The sequence below is a fragment of the Myotis yumanensis genome, unplaced genomic scaffold, assembly GCF_028538775.1.
Source record: "Myotis yumanensis isolate MYYU_CA2020_CCGP unplaced genomic scaffold, mMyoYum1.0.hap1 SCAF_2, whole genome shotgun sequence".
NCBI lineage: Eukaryota > Metazoa > Chordata > Mammalia > Chiroptera > Vespertilionidae > Myotis > Myotis yumanensis.
Genome location: NW_027223753.1, coordinates 57,159,062 through 57,177,479, shown reverse-complemented (window position 1 = coordinate 57,177,479; position 18,418 = coordinate 57,159,062). Strand labels below are relative to the sequence as shown.

The window sequence follows — 18,418 nt, the reverse complement described above, 5'->3', positions numbered from 1 at the left end:
CTCCCTCATCCAATGTTCTCTGGAAACAGAACAGTTATTTGGTTACATTCAAGTCTTCTGCTCCAATAACGTTTCACTTTACACAGCATAAACTTCTCACTAGAATTAAATTGATGTATTCCTTTAAGTCCAACGCAGTACTTACCACACACCTTTTCTTTCTTCCTTTTTTGTTTGTTTGTTTGTTTGTTTGTTTGTGGGAGGGTTCTAAGCTAACTCTTAGTTAATGCAGGGACTACATCTAGATCTTGCTCAACACTTTGGAGCTTGACTGAAACACAGTGATGCTTAACACATTTATTTTGAATAAATCTGACAACTGGAACATACCACAAGTCACATGCTAACTGCAAACTCTGGAAAATGGGGATATTAATATCTTCCTCATACAGTTGTTACAAAAGGAGATGACATATATAAAGTAGTATCTCACACAAGCAGCATTCAAAACATGTGAGCTCTTAATATTTTAGTGTAACAAACATCTTATTTTGGAATAACTTTACATTTACAGAAAAGTTGCAAAGATAGTAGAGAAAGTTCCCACATCACCAGATTTTCTCTGATATTAATATCTTACATAACCATAGTACTCTTGTCAAAACTAAAAAATTAACATTAGCACATTATTATTAACTATAGACCTTGCCCTGGCCAGGTAGCTCAGTTGGTTAGAGTGTCGTCCTGATATAACAAGGATTCCAGTTCAGTCCCCAATCAGGGCACATACAAGAAGCAACCAATGAATGCATGGATGGGTGGAGCAGCGAATCAATATCTCTCTCTCTCTCTCTCTCTCTCATCAATTTAAAAAAAAAAAGAGCTATAGCCCTATTCTACTTTCACCAGTTTTCCCACTATTGTTCTTTTCTATTCCAGGACCAATTCAGAATACCACACTGCATTTAGACAGATTTTTATTTTTAAGTGTTTAGTTAATTCCTAGTCTCTCTCACTCCACTCTGATTTTGGAAAATCAACTAAACTACTTACCCTTTTCCAACTGAAAAACAGAGTTTGTTTGTATTAACATGATACATTGTAATATACCAAAATGACCCTTAAGAAAACTGCAGAAGCTAAAGAGACTTAAGTATTTTGTTTAGAGTATGTATTCATTAAATGATAGAAAAATACTTGGAAAATGTATTATTCCTTAAATAAATAAAGCAGGGAAATAAAATGGGAGTGAATATTTATTGGGATGTTCACTCATCTTTACTATGTGCTGGACACTGGTTTCATTCCTTTTGTAGATAAAAATTGGCTTTAAAGAGGTTAAGTAACTTGCCAAAGTTACTCAATCACACAGTTCCAGTGTTGGAACATGAATCAAAAAGACAAGATGTGTTTAAATCCATGCAGGTTATGTATCATGTGTTGAAATAACTTCAGTCACAATGACATATCTCACTATTACTATATTATAAAATTATACTACGTTATTATAATCTATATATATAAAAGGCTAATATGCTAAGTGTCTGACCGTTTGACCATTTGACTGGTACCTATGACACACACTGACCACCAGGGGGGCATGGAAACAAGCATGAAAACATGGGAAAGACTGATGAATCTCAGAGGGAAGGAGGGAGGGAGAAGGGTGGGGAGAGATTAACCAAAGATCTTATATGCATGGGTTTCAGCCCGATCCCCGCAGGCCAGGCCGAGGGACCCCACCAGTGCACGAATCCAGGCACCGGGCCTCTAGTTAATTATATAACTGAATCACATTCAACATGGATTGTCAATTTTTAGAGGCTGAACTAATGAACACAAAAATTTCTTTTTTTCATAAATAGTCCAATTCTAATACTACTGAACTGTCCAACAAGACTGACCTTTTTTCCTGGCCCTTTCTTGGTATTCAAATTATAGTCTGCTCTCTTAATACAGGGGTCAACAAACTTTTTTGGTAAACGTCAGGTAGTAAATATTTTAGGCTTGTGGAACATTCGATCTCTACTGCAACTACTTAACTCTGTGTTAATGCAAAAGCAGTCACAGATAAAACATTAACAAATGAGCATGGCTGTGTACCCATAAAACTTTACTAAGTACCGTGACTGAGAGCAAAGAATATATCTGCAATAATTCTTTACATTATTTTTTTTAAATATCCCATGGAACAAGTTGGACAATAGTCCTAGCCTCATAAATGTATTTCCAGGATTGAAAAGCAGGTGGTATAATAAAACCAGTATGGCAAAGGATACAAAAATAATTCATAAAAAAGAAATATAAAATGCTAATGAAGTTTTTTTTAATTTCTAGGCTGCAAATAAATAGGCAACAATAGTTGACAATAGTAATTGTCAACTATTACTAACTAGTGAGATTGTGGATTGGTATAGCCAATCTGGGAATTTACCAATGTTAAAAATAAATAAATAAAACTTCACCCTGACCAGTGTAGCTCAGTTGGTTGGGCATCATCCCATGTACAGAAAGGTTGCTGGTTCAATTCCCAGTTGGGCCTCATGTGGGGTTGCGGGCTCAAATGCAAGTGTGTGTGTGTGGGGGGAAGGGGAAGACATGCAGGAGGCAGCTAATCGACTCTCACATCGATGTTTCTCTCTCTCTTTCCTTTTCCCTTCCTCTCTCTCTAAAAATCAATTTAAAAAAAATAATAAAAAAATAAAAATAAAATAAAAAAATAATAAAATAAAAATCAATTTAAAATATTTTTAAAAAACCTTCAAAATGTTCATACTTAATATAAATTGCTCTTAAATCTATGAAAAGATGCTCAACATAACATATAATAAAAATGAAAATTAAAACTATGGTGAAATACCATTCTCACCTATTAGTTGGCAAAAATCCCAACATTTGGGGAGTACAAAACAATGCTATTCTTATGGAGGGCAATTTAGTACTATCCATCAAAATTCAAAAATATATGTACTCTTTGACCCAGAAATCCTAAGTCTAAAAATTTTTCCTATACCTATATCTGTATGAATTTAAGTATATCAAGTTTATTCACTTATTCACTACAACACCGTTTTGTAACGATATAAGATCAGAAACCCAAAGGCCCACCACGTACAGAGACATTATGTAGCTGTAAGAATAAAAAAAGAAAAAGAAGATCTACATATATATTAACATGGAAAGATATCCAGGATATAACTTAAGTGTACAAAAAGACAAAAACACAGGTATGCTACTGTCTGCTACCTTCTATAAGAGGAGAAAATAAGAATACATAATTGCTTTTGCTGATATTTGAATAAAGAAACCCTGTAAGATATTAAGTAGAAGGGATTGAGATAGAGTAAAACATCTCCATATATATATACACATATATATATATATATATATATATATACACATATATATACACATACATATGTGGTTTTGATTTTTGAAATACGTAAATGTCTTAGCTATTAAAAAAATAAATTTTAAATAATATTACTGCCTTGGCTGGTGTATCTCAGTGGTTAGTGTTGGCCTGCACACCAAAGGATCCCGAGTTTGATTCCTGGTCAAGGGCACGTAGGTTCAATCCCTGGCCCCAGTCAAGGAGCATGTGGAAGGCAACCAATCAGTGTGTCTAATGTCGTTGTTTCTCCTCTCTCTCTCTCTCTCTCTCTCTCTCTCTCTCTCTCTCCCTCTCTCTCTGTTTCTCTCAATATTTTCTGGTGAAGATTAAAAAAATAGTAATAATTTTTTTTAAAAAAAGTCAATCCTCGCCACTGTTGCTCAGTGGTTAGAGTGTCAGCCCATGCACCAAAGGGTCTCAGTTCAATTCCTGGTCAAGGGCACGTACCTGGGTTGGGGGTTTGCTCTCCGTTCAGGTTGGGGTTCATGCGGGAAACAACCAGTCGATGTGTCTCACATCAATGTTTCTCTCTCTCCTCCCCTCCCTTCCTTCTACTCTCTGAAAAGGAATGGGAAAAATATCCTCATTGAGGATTAACAACAACAACAACAACTAATAATAATAATAATAATAATGATAATAATAATATTTTAGGATCATTTTAAGGATTAAATGAATTTGTAAATGTACTTAAACTATCTAGCACAGTGCTTTACATACAGTGGTGCTGCTACGTCTTGTTGCTGATCTTTTCATTCATTTATTTATTTTAATCATTTAAGTTCTTTATTATTTAATTAAATTTATTGGGGTGACATTGGTTAATATGATCATACAGGTTTCAGGTGTGGGTTTCTATGTTAGAAGATCCGTATATTGCATGTGTGCCCACCACCCAAAGTTAAATCTTCTCCCATCACTATATATTAGGGCGCCCTTCACCCTCCACCCCTTCCTTCTGGCAACCACCACCCTGCTGTTTGTGTCCATGAGTTTCAGTTATATGAGCAAAATCATATGGTTCTTAGCTTTTTCTGATTGACCTATTTCACTTAGCATAATACTCTCGAGGTCCATCCATGTTGTTGCAAATGACTATTTCATTTGCTGGTCTTTTAAAATGTCATCTAAATAGTATAATAATATAAACAAATAAAAGAAAAAATACCAAACACTAACACTCAATATTTTCATCTCTAGGAATTCACCTTAATAAAAATCTAAAAATTGAACAGAGATCTATATATATAAAAGCCCAGCGACCAGATGGCAGAACGATCAGAATGACTGGTGGCTATGACACGCACTGCAGCAGCCAACCAGCCTGATCCAAGCCCCGATCAGCATCCCCCCCCAAGGCCCCCCCCAATCGGCCCCCAACACTCCAATTGGGAGCGGTGCCGGCCAGCCAACCGCCCGCAGCCCCTGCCCCCGCTGGCCCAGCCAATGGGTCCCCACACACTGCTGGTGGGAATGCAGACTGGTACAGCCACTGTGGAAAATAGTATGGAGTTTCCTAAAAAAATTAAAAATGGAACTCCCATTTGACCCCAAAATCCCACTTCTAGGAATATATCCCAAGAAATCAGAAATACCAATCAGAAAGGATATATGCACCCCTATGTTCATAGTAGCACAATTTACAATGGCTAAGATTTGGAAACAGCCTAAGTGCCCATCAGCAGATGAGTGGATAAGAAAACTGTGGTGCATCTACACAATGGAATACTACGCTGCTATAAAAAAGAAAAGAATTCTTACCATTCGCAACAGCATGGATGGACCTGGAGAGCATTATGCTAAGCGAAATAAGCCAGTCAGACATAGATAAATATCACAGGATCTCACTTATTTGTGGAATATAATGAACAATATAAACTGATGAACAAAATAGATACAGAGCCCTAGCTGGTTTGTCTCAGTGGATAGAGCGTCGGCCTGCGGACTAAAGGGTCCTGGGTTCAATTCCAGTCGAGGGCAGATGCCAGGGTTGTGGGCTTGATCCCCAGCAGGGGGCATGTAGGAAGCAGCCAATCATCGATTCTCCCTCATCATTGATGTTTCTATCTCTCTCTCCTTCTCAGACACAGAAGCGTCAAACCTCAGAGGAAAGGAGGAGAGGTGGGGGTAGACGGGGGGTAAGAGATCAACCAAAGGACTTGTATGCATGCATATAAGCATAACCAATGGACACAGACAGTTGGAGGGTGAGAACATGTGCTGGGGGGGCGGGAGGGAGAGGTCAATGGGGGAAAAAGGAGACATGTAATACTTTCAACAATAAAGAATTTAAATAAAAGTAATACAACGCCTTTTAAGAGTTATGAATTTGATAACAACAACAAAAACAAAATAAAACCAAGTTAAGTTGTAAACTACTTTAATAAATATTTTGACTGAACTTTTTAAAACTTCAACTAAATTTTAAACACTGAAAGCAAAATATGCTCTGAGCAGTAAACTTATTATTCAACTTCATGTTAGTTTCATTTTTTTTTTTACCTGAGAAAGAGAATAGTACCAAGACAGGGGGCGATCAAACGCTCTTAGTGCTGTGGTCTTCAAGGAAAACTGTGATTCGCTTACTGTTTCTTCTGACATGACTCCTCTTCTAATCTTCATTAAATGAAACATAAAAACCACAAAGATTTCTGGTTACTCTACCAATATAATAAATTAATATATTAATAATTCATGATATTACATTTACCTGAAGAAAAGAGTATTGTGAGCCAAATTTACTTGAGCTGAATGTTTACTTATTATTCACCAAAGCAGCCAAAAAGAAAATGAGTTAAATTTGAACTCTGAGTTCAGGTAGTTAATTTTCCTTCCAGTTAAATAAACATTTCAGCTTTTACATAATACTTTAGATCTATCTCTTCCCATGTACTTCCTTCAAATAACAGTGGGGGTGGGTAATGGTGGGTATTGAAAGGAATCTGCTTGAATCATGATTCCTGCAGCTAGAAAGGAACCTCGGCGGTCACTGAACTTCAGAACTCAGGCATTTATTATCCTACTGTCCCATTTTAAAGATCTTCAAAAAAGTGCCATATACATGCTATGAAATTTAGATATAGTTTTAATGCCTATTTCTATAGAAACCAAAGAAAGAAAAGTCAGATGTCTACAGATGAAACAGCTGACACTCAGAGAGACCCTTACAGGTAGCAGAACCTGACTGAAACATAATGGTTCAGGGTCTATGTTTTACAGAGACAGAAACTCAATTTTATCATTGTACTCAGCTAGACACATACGAAACAAATTCACATAGTATTGCTGTATAAATTAGTTTACAAATTTATTCATTCACAATAAGGATATATACTATCTAGTGAAAGAATACGTACACTATCAAAACATACCCTTTCTGCCCTGACCAGCTTGGCTCAGTAGATAGAGCGTCGGCCTGCGGACTGAAAGGTCCCAAGTTCGATTCTGGTCAAGGGCATGTACCTTGGTTGTGGGCACATCCCTAGTAGGGAGTGTGCAGGAGGCAGCTGAATCGATGTTTCTCTCTCATCAATGTTTCTAACTCATTATCCCTCTCCCTCTCCCTTTCTCTCTGTAAAAAATCAATAAAATATATATTTTTTAAAAAACATACCCTTTCTGAAATAAAATATTATAGGGAGCTGAATTAATAATTAATTAAAAATGCTGCCTGGTAAGCACAAATTTAATGGGTCCTGAGGAATATTATCCAAGCCAAGAAAAAGCCTGAGAGGACTGTCTCTGGTACACCTAACATTTCTTTTCCTTAGATAGTGCTATATAAACATTACCAAAGAGAAAAAACAAATTACCAACATCCCTCTATAAAACCTTATTTGCTATACTTTCTTTAAGTCCTTATATTTCTGCAGGTATTTTTTCTGCTCTCTTTTTCTGGATTCCAGCAGACTACTCCCTTCTGTTAATACCCACCCCTTTTCAGACAAGCATTAAAACTACTGATTAAGTAGTTTCATTTCACATCAAACACAGTAATATGTTTAGAATGGGTTATTGCTACTACTAACACCCGATCCCCCATTAGTGCCACAATGTAAATTTAATTCCCCCTCGCGCATATTGGAATTACAATGTTCAGGCTCAGGATAATTAGTTCTATCTTAAGTATAGTACATTTATCCTAACAACAAAAACAAACAAACAAAAAACTGTGATGTAGACATTATAGAGAAATACAAAGGAAACCATGAAGCACAAACAAGGATTGCTGGCAGGAGTCATTGTTCCTGCACTGGGACCTCCCCCTGCTGCAGAGCTGGCTGGCAGCCATATCTGAGTTTCCATCAGTGATTTCCTGAGATCCTACCCCATCCAATTTGCAGCCCCACTTAAGCTGTTTGTAGTGGCTTTTCCTTATGAAAGACCTGCCTGGCTCAGACTTCAGACTTTGCTAAAATCTCTCAAACAAGCTGCAGCTGGCATCAGCATGCCCCAAACCTATCAGTAAAAGGCCCAAGACCCAGCACTAGCACCAGCCTGCCTTGCTTCACAGCTGGGCCTCACCTGGGCACTTCCAAGCCCAATACAAGTAGCAGCCATCTGCAGACCTTTCTGATGTTCCTGCCCTTTAGCCCCAGGAAGTGGCTAACTTTGCACCTCCCAGGAGGCTCCAGAGCCAGTGCACCAGGTGGATAGCTTAAGACCATACCAGATTACAACTCTACACATCCACAAAAGACACATTCAGGAGGCAGATTCAGTGAGTACCAAAGCCCCACTGAAACAAGTCCTGCTCCATAGGGGTGACTTCTGGATAGCAGCTCTTCCACTGTCGTCACAGCTGGTCCTCACAGCCAATTGGTCTGGAGGTCAATCCCTCAAACTGACACCAACAGCAATCAAGGCTCAACTACAACAAGACTGTGCACACAGCCCAACCAGGGGTGCCCCTAGAGTGCCTAGCTCAGGTAACTAGGGAGTCTGAACCACTGGGCCCTACAGGACATTTACAACACAAGGCCACTCTACCAATTCCAGGAGACATAGAAGCTCTACCTAATACATAGAAAATAACACAGGGAAGCAGCCAAAATGTGGACACAAAGAAAACAGGACACAAAAGAAATGGAAGCAAGCAAACGCAGAGTTCAAAACAATGGTTATAAGGTTACTCAAGGATCTCAATGAGAGCTTCAATGATCTTAGTGAGACTTTCAAAGACATGGAAAAGGACCAGTCAGAAATTAAGGATACACTAATTGAAATAAAGAATAATTTACAGGGACTCAAGGCGGAGTAGAGGATTCCGAGAATCAAATCAATGATTTGGAATATAAGGAAGCAAAACACACCCAATCAGAAGAGCAAAAAGAAAAAAAGAGTTAAAAAATATGAAGGTGGGACTACTTCAAGCATACCAACATTTGCATTATGGAGGTGTCAGATGAGAAGAGAAAGAAAGCAAGATATTGGAAACCTATTTGAAGAAATAAGGAGAGAAAACTTCCTCTATCTGGTGAAAGAAACAGACTTATAAGTATAGGAAGTGCAGAGTCCCAAACAAAAGGAACCCAAGGAGGACCACACCAAGACATATCATAATTAAAATGCCAAGGGCTAATGACAAAGAGAAAATCTTAAAAGCAGCAAGAGAAAAGCAGTTAGTTACCTACAGGGGAGCATCTATATGACTGTCAGCTAATTTCTCAACAGAAATTATGCAGGCCAGAAGGGAATGGCAAGAAATATTCAAAGTGATGAATAGCAAGAACCTACAACCAAGATTACTCTACCCAGCAAAGCTATCATTTAGAATTGAAGGTCAGATAAAGAGCTTCACAGACAAGAAAAAGCTAAAGGAGTTCATCACCACCAAACCAGTATTACATGAAATGTTAAAGGGTATTCTTTATGACGAGGAAGAAGAAGAAAAAGATAAAAAATAAGAAGAATAAAAAGGCAATAAATACGTATCTATCAACAATTGAATCTAAAAATCAAAATAAACGAATAAGAAATTTAATGAACAGACTAAGCTGGTGAGTAAAATAGAATCAGAGGCATGGAAATGGAACAGACTGACCATTCTCAGAGGGAAGGGGGATGGGGGGCAGGAAGAGATAAAAGAAAGATCTTATACGCATATAGGCATTACCAATGGACACCGACAACAGGGTGGTCAAGGCCTGGGACAGGGGGGAACCAGGTGGAGATGGTCAAAGTGGGGGTAAGGGAGAGACATCTGTAATACTCTCAACAATGAAGATCTAAAAGAAGAAAAAAAAATACTGAGAGTTATTCACCCCAAGTGAATTTTTCCATAATAGAGGGTTCCAAGTTTTTAAGCAGAGGGAAGAGAAAATAAACACTTCAATTTGCTGCAGGGGTTTTCTCAAATGAATTCTGACAAATCTGTACTCTTGCATTCTAACTACCTCATTACTTTTCATTTAAAATCACTGAGGAAGTGATTACAAACTTAATCATTAATAACTGAATAACTTTTAAAAAGCAGCCATTTCAGTTGCTTTCATAAGTATTAAAATAAACATGAAGACAGTTTCATGATTATGCACATTTGTAAACACTTGGAGTGCGGGAAACGAGTTAAGTCGGCTCGCGTGAATTGCGCGTACTCCGCGGGAGCCGTCTTAACTCGGTTCATATAGATTTGCGGTGGAGTGCGGGAAACGTGTAAACTCGGGCCGATTGTAACTGCGTATTACCAAATATTTGTTTGTTTGCCATTCACAAAGATACCTACCTGCATATGCGAACCGTTTCATACCCATTGGGGTAATAGGTATCATAAAAATCCCTGATTTTGCGCGGGAAACCTAAATAATTGCCCGCGCCTTCTTATATTTTGGCGGGAAATTCACCCGACACCGTAGTGTAAAGAGAGTCTAAATCATCACAAAAAAATATTGTACTTTGTAATATTACTCACTTGTCTCTAATCAGTGACTGGAGAGTTAAAAATAAGTGTCACAAATAGAGATTGCCTCTTAAACATCCTAAAATTCTATTCTACAACTTGGTTTTATAATCCAAGCAAGAATGAAACTCTGGAATAGCTGGTTTGGCTTAGTGGATAGAGCTGCGGATTGAAGGGTCCTGCGTTCGATTCCAGTCAAGGGCACATGCCCAGGTTGCGAGCTCAATCCCCAGTGGGGGTAGGGGGGACGTGCAGGAGGCAGCCCACCAATGGTTCTCTCTGATCATTGATGTTTCTATCTCTCTCTCCTCCCTTCATCTCTGAAATCAATAAAAAATATTTTTTAAAAAAAGAATGAGCACTAGCCGGTTTGGTTCGGTGGATAGAGCCTCCGCCTGTGGACCAAAGGGTCCTGGGTTTGATTCCAGTGAAGGGCACGTACCTTGGTTGCAGGCTCCACCCGACTGTGCCCTGGTCGGGGTGCGTACAGGAGGCAACACATCGACGTTTCTGTCCGTCTTTCTCTCTCTCTTCCACTCTCCCTAAAAATCAACAGAAAAATATCCTCGGATGAAGATTAACAACAACAAAAAAGAATAAAACTCTGAAATACCCCCCCAAATGTTGACGTGAAGCATAAATCTGTACAACCAAACTTTGAGAAGGTACACAGCAAAAATGCTTAGTCGCCACAATGATAACATTAAAAAAAAAAATAAACATCTGTTAGGAATCATCCTCCATAAAATAAATGTTGAACCACTTTATTCAATGAAGGGCTCCGACAGGACAATCCGGATGCTAACGCATCTTCAAAGAAAGCATCATCTTCCCCATCCAAAATCTCCTCTCTGCCCACATCACGGCCATTCAAGCAGAACCTTGGACCGCACCCCAGGGCGCTGTCCCCCTCCCCCCGCTCCAGTCCAGGGCGCTGCCCCCCCAGCTCCCGGGCGCTGCCCTCCCCCCCCCCCCCCCCCCGCCCCCAGCTCTAGGGCACTGTCCACCTCCCAGCTCCAGGGCGCTGCCCCGGCTCCAGGGGCCGCCCCAGCGCCCACCCCGCTCTGCGGTCTCCCGCTCCCTTTACAGGAGAACCAGAGAAGGAGCTCGCTCTCAGCTCTGCCGCCCAGCCCCTCACTCGGTGGGGCGCGGGCCAGCTCACCCTGATTCAGCGCCCCGCTTAGCGGGCCTCCCTCCGGCGTGGGAAGTCCGCTGGCTTTCCGTTCCAGCAGCCCGCACTCTGAATCCGATGGCTAGGGCGACGCTCGACCCGTACCCGCCCCTCCCGGCCGCCGCCTCTGCCCCGTGACCCCACCTGGATACCCGGCGCAGCAGGCTAGGTGCAGCCGGCGCACGCCTCCTTCCCCGCCGCTGCCGGGAGCTGAGCAGCAGCCGCCTGGCTGGGAGGGCGGAGTCCTTCCGGGGTCAGGAGTGGGAAGGTGAAGAGAAAGTGGCGGGGCCGACTAGCCTGTCTGCGTGAGGGGCTACGTGTGAAGCAGCTCCCGCCATTTTTGTTTAGGGTAGACCCTCTGCCCCCTACCCCCCGCCCTTGCCAGATGAATGTAGAAATTAGATTAGAAGAATTTCATCTTGTTATAATGCTGTCAAGACCTAGTATTGGCCCTAGGTGGTTTGGCTCAGTGGATAGAGTGTTGGCCTGCGGACTGAAAGGTCCCAGGTTCGGTTCTGGTCAAGGGCATGTACCTTGGTTAAGGGCACATCCCCAGTGGGGGGTGTGCAGGAGGCAGCTGATCCATGTTTCTCTCTCATCGATGTTTCTAACTCTCTATCCTTCTCTTTTCCTCTCTGTAAAAAATTAACAAAAAAAAATATATATATATATATTTTAAAAAGAGCTAGTATTGTAGTTCATAACCTTTTGTGGAACTAGGACCATTCTGTGAATCTGGTGAAAACTATGGGGCCTCTCCCTCAGAAAAATGCACATAAACACACACACTTATACAGTATTTAAAAAAAATTATATACATATACATATATACATACATATAGAGTTCTCAAAAAATGTATACACACTTCGAACAATTATAAAGGCAGTGTTTATTAAAATACATTTCATTTTCAAAATTGAGCTATCAGGAAAAGAAATTGAGTTATCAGCTGTTAAAGTGTGTATACATTTTGGGGGGGAGATATATATATATAGTTCAGATGTCCCAAACCAACGCATAGATCCCAGATTAAGAACTTCTACTACTATAGACCCTCAGCCCCTAAACTAATGAATATTAGCAGGCATTCCAACCCTGTATCGATAATGAAGTTATTGATTTTTTGTTATAGTCATTATTTAACAGGGGAGGAGCCTGCAACCAATGTAAGTGCCCTTGACCGGAATTGAACCTGTGACCCTTGGGTCTGCAGGCCAAGGCTCTATCCACTGAGCCAAACCCGCTAGGGCAAAGTTATTGATTTAAATTCCTCTTAAGCTTTTCTCCACATTTCCTACTGAATTAGACTACCAAATAATATGTGAATATGGCCAACTCTGAGGGATTAGGCAGGGTGTTCACTGCTCTGAGGTTCTGTTTAATACATAGTAAACCATTGGAGGGGAGGACAACAAAACAAAATGCTGTTTCTATGTGCAGTCCTAAGCCAAAACATTCCATCAGAACTGCAGATTTAAAATTATTGTGGTGAGAAGCCAAAATAATTCTGTAAATATAATTAAAACACAAGAGCAAATGTTACTATTCCTATCTAAGGACCTAAAATGAACAATTTTTTCTGTCAGTTTTCAAAATTCCCATTTAGTCAAAATGGAAAATAAGGAGAATGATAATACCAATGTGTGACGTGACTAGACAATAAGTGAAAATGCACAGACTGAGTTCTATGTGGAAATATTTTACATTTATAACATAAATGGTTCTCTTGACAGTTGAAGAACCTGGAATTTGTAAGACTATTTTGTTTATTCCTCCACCTTCTCTTCTACCTCCTCCCTACTTCCCACAACTTCCAAACATTCAGTCTAATGGGAAGAGCAGCAATGATGACTACCACTTAAAGCGACTTTTCTAAGAACATTATCCCCTTTACTTCCACAACAAACATTATGAGAGAGATATTATATACTGAGTATCAATTTTACTCTTTAATAGGAGAGTAAGAAATGCCATATTTTATTTATTCATTAGATCAATGTAATTTGCTCCAAGCCTCCCATCTCCTGGGTTGCCAGAATATTCAATCTTAATCATTATTGGGTATATCAGGATCCTGTTAGCTACAAGCAAAAGAAAACCAAACAAATAGCCGCTTAAACTATAGGATATGATATTTCACATGAATGCAGCTGCAGATGGACACAGTCTCCTATTTGGACTTGAATTCTTCTGATACCCTGGCCCAGAAGGGGGAAATGGGGCTTGGATTAATTCTAAAGGTTTGTTCCTCTACCAGATAACCAAAGTCACCATGCAATGCTCGTCAAACCAGGGAGTAGAATTCATGGAGTAATTTTAGTTGTTTCTACCATCCTAATATGGAAGTACTTGCTACATCAACCTTTAATGAATTTGGAGGATTCTATATGCATAGTGTCAAAACAATGCCGTAGATCTGACTGCCAGAATTGGAATACTTTTTCTGTTACATACTAAGTATGTGCTCTTAGGCAAGGTACTTAACCTCAGCTTCCTCATTGGTGTGTTGGGAAGATAAATGTAATCCTATATAATAAAAGAGAAACAAAAAAAATAAAAGAGAAACATGTAAATTGACCATACCTCTGCAATGTCCACCAGCCAATCAGGAGTGAGTATGCAAATTAACCCAACAAAGATGGCAGGTTAATTTGCATACACAGGTTTCAGGCGGAGAGCAGAGCAGGAGAGCCTAAGGCGTGGGGGAACATGGCTCCCTCGGTCGCTCCCAGCAACCGATCGAGCCACACCCCCCAAGCCACTGGGCAGAAAGCAGAGCAGGAGAGCTGGCGGCTTGGAGGACTTGGTAGAGTGGGAGGCCAAGGGATGGAGACAGAGCAGAAAGGGAAAACCAAGAGTGCAGGAAGCACCAGGAATTCTGGGAATCGTAGTTCTGGTGGCAGATGGATCTCCTAGACCAGTGATTCTCAACCTGTGGGTCACGACCCCTTTGGGGGTCGAACGACCCTTTCACAGGGGTCGCCTAAGGCCATCAGAAAACACATATATAATTACATATTGTTTTTGTGATTAATCACTATGCTTTAATTATATTCAATTTGTAACAATGAAATTGGGGGTCACCACAACATGAGGAACTGTATTAAAGGGTTGCGGCATTAGGAAGGTTGAGAACCACTGTCCTAGACACTAGAGCAGCGGTTCTAAACCTGTGAGTTGCTACCTCTTTGGTGGTTGAACAACCCTCTCACAGGGGTCACCTAAGACCATCCTGCATATCAGATATTTACATTACTATTCATAACAGTAGCAACATTACAGTCATGAAGTAGCAACGAAAATAGTTTTATGGTTGGGTCACAACAGGAGGAACTGTATTTAAAGGGCCAAAAGGTTGAGAACCACTGCACTAGAGCAAAGTGAGCCTGAAGCAAGTTACTATTGTGGTGGGGGATGGAGAGAAAGCAAAGGTGAGAGATATAAGTAAAATCAGAGTGTCTAGGAAAAATTAAAGGGAACATATCCTAAAACTTCCAGGAAATCTCCAACAATGAAGCAAAGAGAAAAAAAAATTACCTCTATTATTCTGCGAGCAACAAACCAAACTGGGTTGGGGGTCTCAGACAATTCAGTCATATGATTGCAAAGACAGACAGAAACTCCCGGATTGGAGAGGGCTCCCAGATTGGAGAGGGTGCAGGTCGGGCTGAGGGACCCCCCCACCCCGTGCACGAATCTTCGTGCAACAGGCCCCTAGTAATAAGTATAAAGCACTAAGATGCTTATGAAAAATTTTAACTTGGATTACTTGTATCTCCATAGATTCCAAGGATAAAACTCTATCCTATATAATAAAAGGCTAATTTGCAAATCGAAGAAATGGCTGAATGTCTGGTCGCTATGATGCGCACTGACCACCAGTGGACAGATGCTCAATGTAGGAGCTGCCCCCTGGTGGTCAGTGCGCTCCCACAGAGGGAGCATCGCTCAGCCAGAAGCTGGGCTTACTGCTGGCAAGTGCAGCAGCGGTGGCGGGAACCTCTCCTGTCTCCAAGGTAGCGCTAAGGACCCCTCTGGGGATGTCCGCCTGCCGGCTTAGGCCTGCTCCCTGGAGTTCCAGATCGCGAGAGGGCACAGGCCAGGCTGAGGGACACCCCCCTCCCCGCCCCAGTGCACAAATGTCATGCACTGGGCCTCTGGTTTCCATATAACTGGTTTCCTGGGTAATTATATATGTTTTGTCTTATGCATATAGAAACATTACTTTGAGAAGAGGGTCCATAGGCTTTACCAGAATGTCAAAGGGTTCAATTATACCTATAAAATGGTTAAGAACTTAGAACAATCTTGGCAAATACTTTTAAGGTACATGACATTTTAAGTGGGACTTTTTCCATGTCTTTTGGCAGCAGCTCCGTAGTTGAGAAAAATAGATGCCAAGTGCCTTCTAAAAAAGGATGCTAGAGCATCCAGAATATGCTAGGAGAATGCAAAGCCCATTTAGCAATCCTCCATCCTCATGAACTTCCAGGGAATGAAATGGCAGAATTGATAAAAAAAATACTAGAGAATGAAAATGCCCAGGAAGTAGTTTTCTGGAGTGCTGTGCATTTTCCTTCCCCTCCCCCAAGAGGGGAGAGAGAAGTGCTTATCCCACCCTACCCCTACCTCAAAGCAACCGAAGGAGCCTTAAGAAACTCAGAAACTTGACCTCTATGCCCTAGTTTATGTCATCTGGAAAAGTGTATACGTATAAAGCCAATAGACTGTTCAAAGAGGCCTCTGATGGCAGAACAGAGAGAGAAGATAGCAGCGGAAGTGGCGTGTACTTGCAGTTTTGCAAGAAAAGTTTTCCTGTGGGCCATGTAAATGCCACCGAAGGTAGCCAGGCTTGAATTATCTTAAAAAGCTGTATTTCCAAACCCAAAGCTAAGTGGACCAGTGGTTATAGCCACAAATAGTTTTCCTACTGTTAGGAAAGGAAACAGAGAGAGGTCCCCAGCAAGGCGAGCAGTCATTGAGGAGCCCACATAGAGGCCCTGAAAGAAAAGAGCCAGCATTTTGGAGTGGGCCTACAGGCAGAAGGTGCCAAAGTCAGATTTAATTGCACCGATTGGGTGTATTTAATATTTTATTTAGGATGTTTAGGATCACTGCTCGCTCCAGCTGAGACAATATATGGTCAATGTACTTCATGAATTATTGGTGGAAACAGCACTTATCAAGTAACAACACTAAGCCTGACCAAAATCTAGCACTTTGAGAAGTTAAAAACAATTACATCACCTAAGTAGATGAATTCTTTTAGGTAATTCATATATCCAATTACTTTTTTGATTAACCGCTAAAACCTGGCAGAGTCCCCAGAAGTAACCTAGAGTCTCCTTTCAAATCCACACAATGCCATAGGGCTTATACTGGCTATTGTATCTTTGTTTCATCACCCACACAAAAGTATTTGACAAGATTCTTCTAAACGTCAAAACTAAGCTAACCAAGGTATCCACTATTCAGAGTATGGTTCTAGAATCTAGATGCTAATTTAAAACATCTATTCTATACACATATCCAGATATTGCAGATTCAGTTCCTCAAAATGTTAAATATATGATCCAATTCCTCTTCTAGATAATACCCAAGAGAAATGAGAACATACAGCTACATAAAAACTTGTATATGAATGTGCATAGCAACATTATTCATAATGGCTAAGACGTGAAAACAACCCAAATGTTTGTCAACTAATGAATTGATAAATAAAATGTGGTATGTTGCCCTAACTGGTTTGACTCAGTGGATAGAGCGTAGGCCTGTGGACTGAAGGGTCCCAGGTTTGATTCCGGTCAAGGGCATATACCTTAGTTGCAGGCACATCCCCAGTAGGGAGTGTGCAGGAGGCAGCTGAATTGATGTTTCTCTCTCATCAGTGTTTCTAACTCTCTAGCCCTCTCCCTTCCTCTCTGTAAAAAAAAATCAATAAAATGTATTTTTAAAAAATGTGGTATGTTCATATATGGAAATTTATTTGACCATCTAAAGGAGTGTAGTACTGGTACAGGCTACAAAATGGATGAAACTTAAAAACATGCTAAGTAAAAAAGTTAGTCATAGAAGATTACATATTGTATGATTGTATTGATATGAAATATCCAGAATAAGTAGATCTATTGAGATAGAAAATAGGTTAGTGATTGCCTCAGGCTAGAAGGGTTGGGAGGAAATGGAGGTGACTGCTAAAGAGTATGGGACTACTTTTTAGACTGTGGTACAAATCTGTGAATATAGTAAAATATTAAATTGTATACTTTAAATGTGTGAATTGTAAAGTATGTGAGTTATATCTCCATTAAGCTGTTACCCCCCCCAAAATTATTATTGCCATTTCTTTTAAAAATATACTTTTAGTGATTTCAGAGAGGAAGGGAAAGGGAGAGAGAGATAGAAACATCAACGATGAGAGAGAATCATTGATTGACTGCCTCCTGCATGCTCCACACTAGGGATCCAGCCCGAAACCCAGGCATGTGCCCTGACTGGGAATCGAACTGTGACCTCCTTGTTCATAGGTCAATGCTCAACCACTGAGCAACACTGGCCAGGCTATTGCCACTTCTTAGGTTAAAAAAATCAAGGCTAAAAGAGATTATGAAAATAGTAAAGGCCAGAGATCTGAGGCCAGAGAATGATCTAAAGGATGTTCTCCCTGCGCTGCGTCAGTAGTTGTCAAAATGTTGTGTTGCTCCAATAACAGGCATGCATTCCATTGGGAGGCATTTATATAAAAAAAGTAAAATAAATAGTAAATAATATAGATGTTTTTCTAGTAAGAGCTTAGGTAAATAAGTTTATTCTGAACTTACTTTAACATAAAGAACAATAACATAGAAACAAGATTTCCTACTTTGCACCTTTAGAAATAACATTTCTAAAGTATGAAAAAACATGTGCTATTTCTAAACTTAATAAAATGAAAAGAGCTGCATGCATCTGCTGTCTACATACTTAAATAATGAACATTTTGAAAAGTATAAGAACATTACTGCCTCCCAAAAT

At 40.2% G+C, this 18,418-nt stretch overlaps 1 protein-coding gene across 7 annotated transcripts in view; it reads right to left on the bottom strand.

Annotated features, from left to right (window-relative positions):
• MIGA1 (mitoguardin 1) overlaps positions 1–11,627 on the bottom strand; it is an 82,496-nt gene extending 70,869 nt beyond the window's left edge. Inside the window, exons 1-3 of one of the 7 annotated variants that reach the window (XM_070405414.1) lie at positions 11,395–11,476; positions 10,675–10,774; positions 5,837–5,950 (exon numbers count right to left, since the gene is read on the bottom strand). In XM_070405414.1, coding sequence (XP_070261515.1) covers positions 5,837–5,950; positions 10,675–10,734 — 174 coding nt within the window. In that variant the 5' untranslated portion in view covers positions 10,735–10,774; positions 11,395–11,476. Of the gene's footprint in view, positions 1–5,836; positions 5,951–9,449; positions 9,481–10,674; positions 10,775–11,394; positions 11,497–11,547 lie in introns of those variants that run through there. The other 6 variants (XM_070405421.1, XM_070405417.1, XM_070405416.1 and 3 more) reach the window with 6 other exon arrangements.
• Between the last annotated feature and the right edge of the window lie 6,791 nt (positions 11,628–18,418).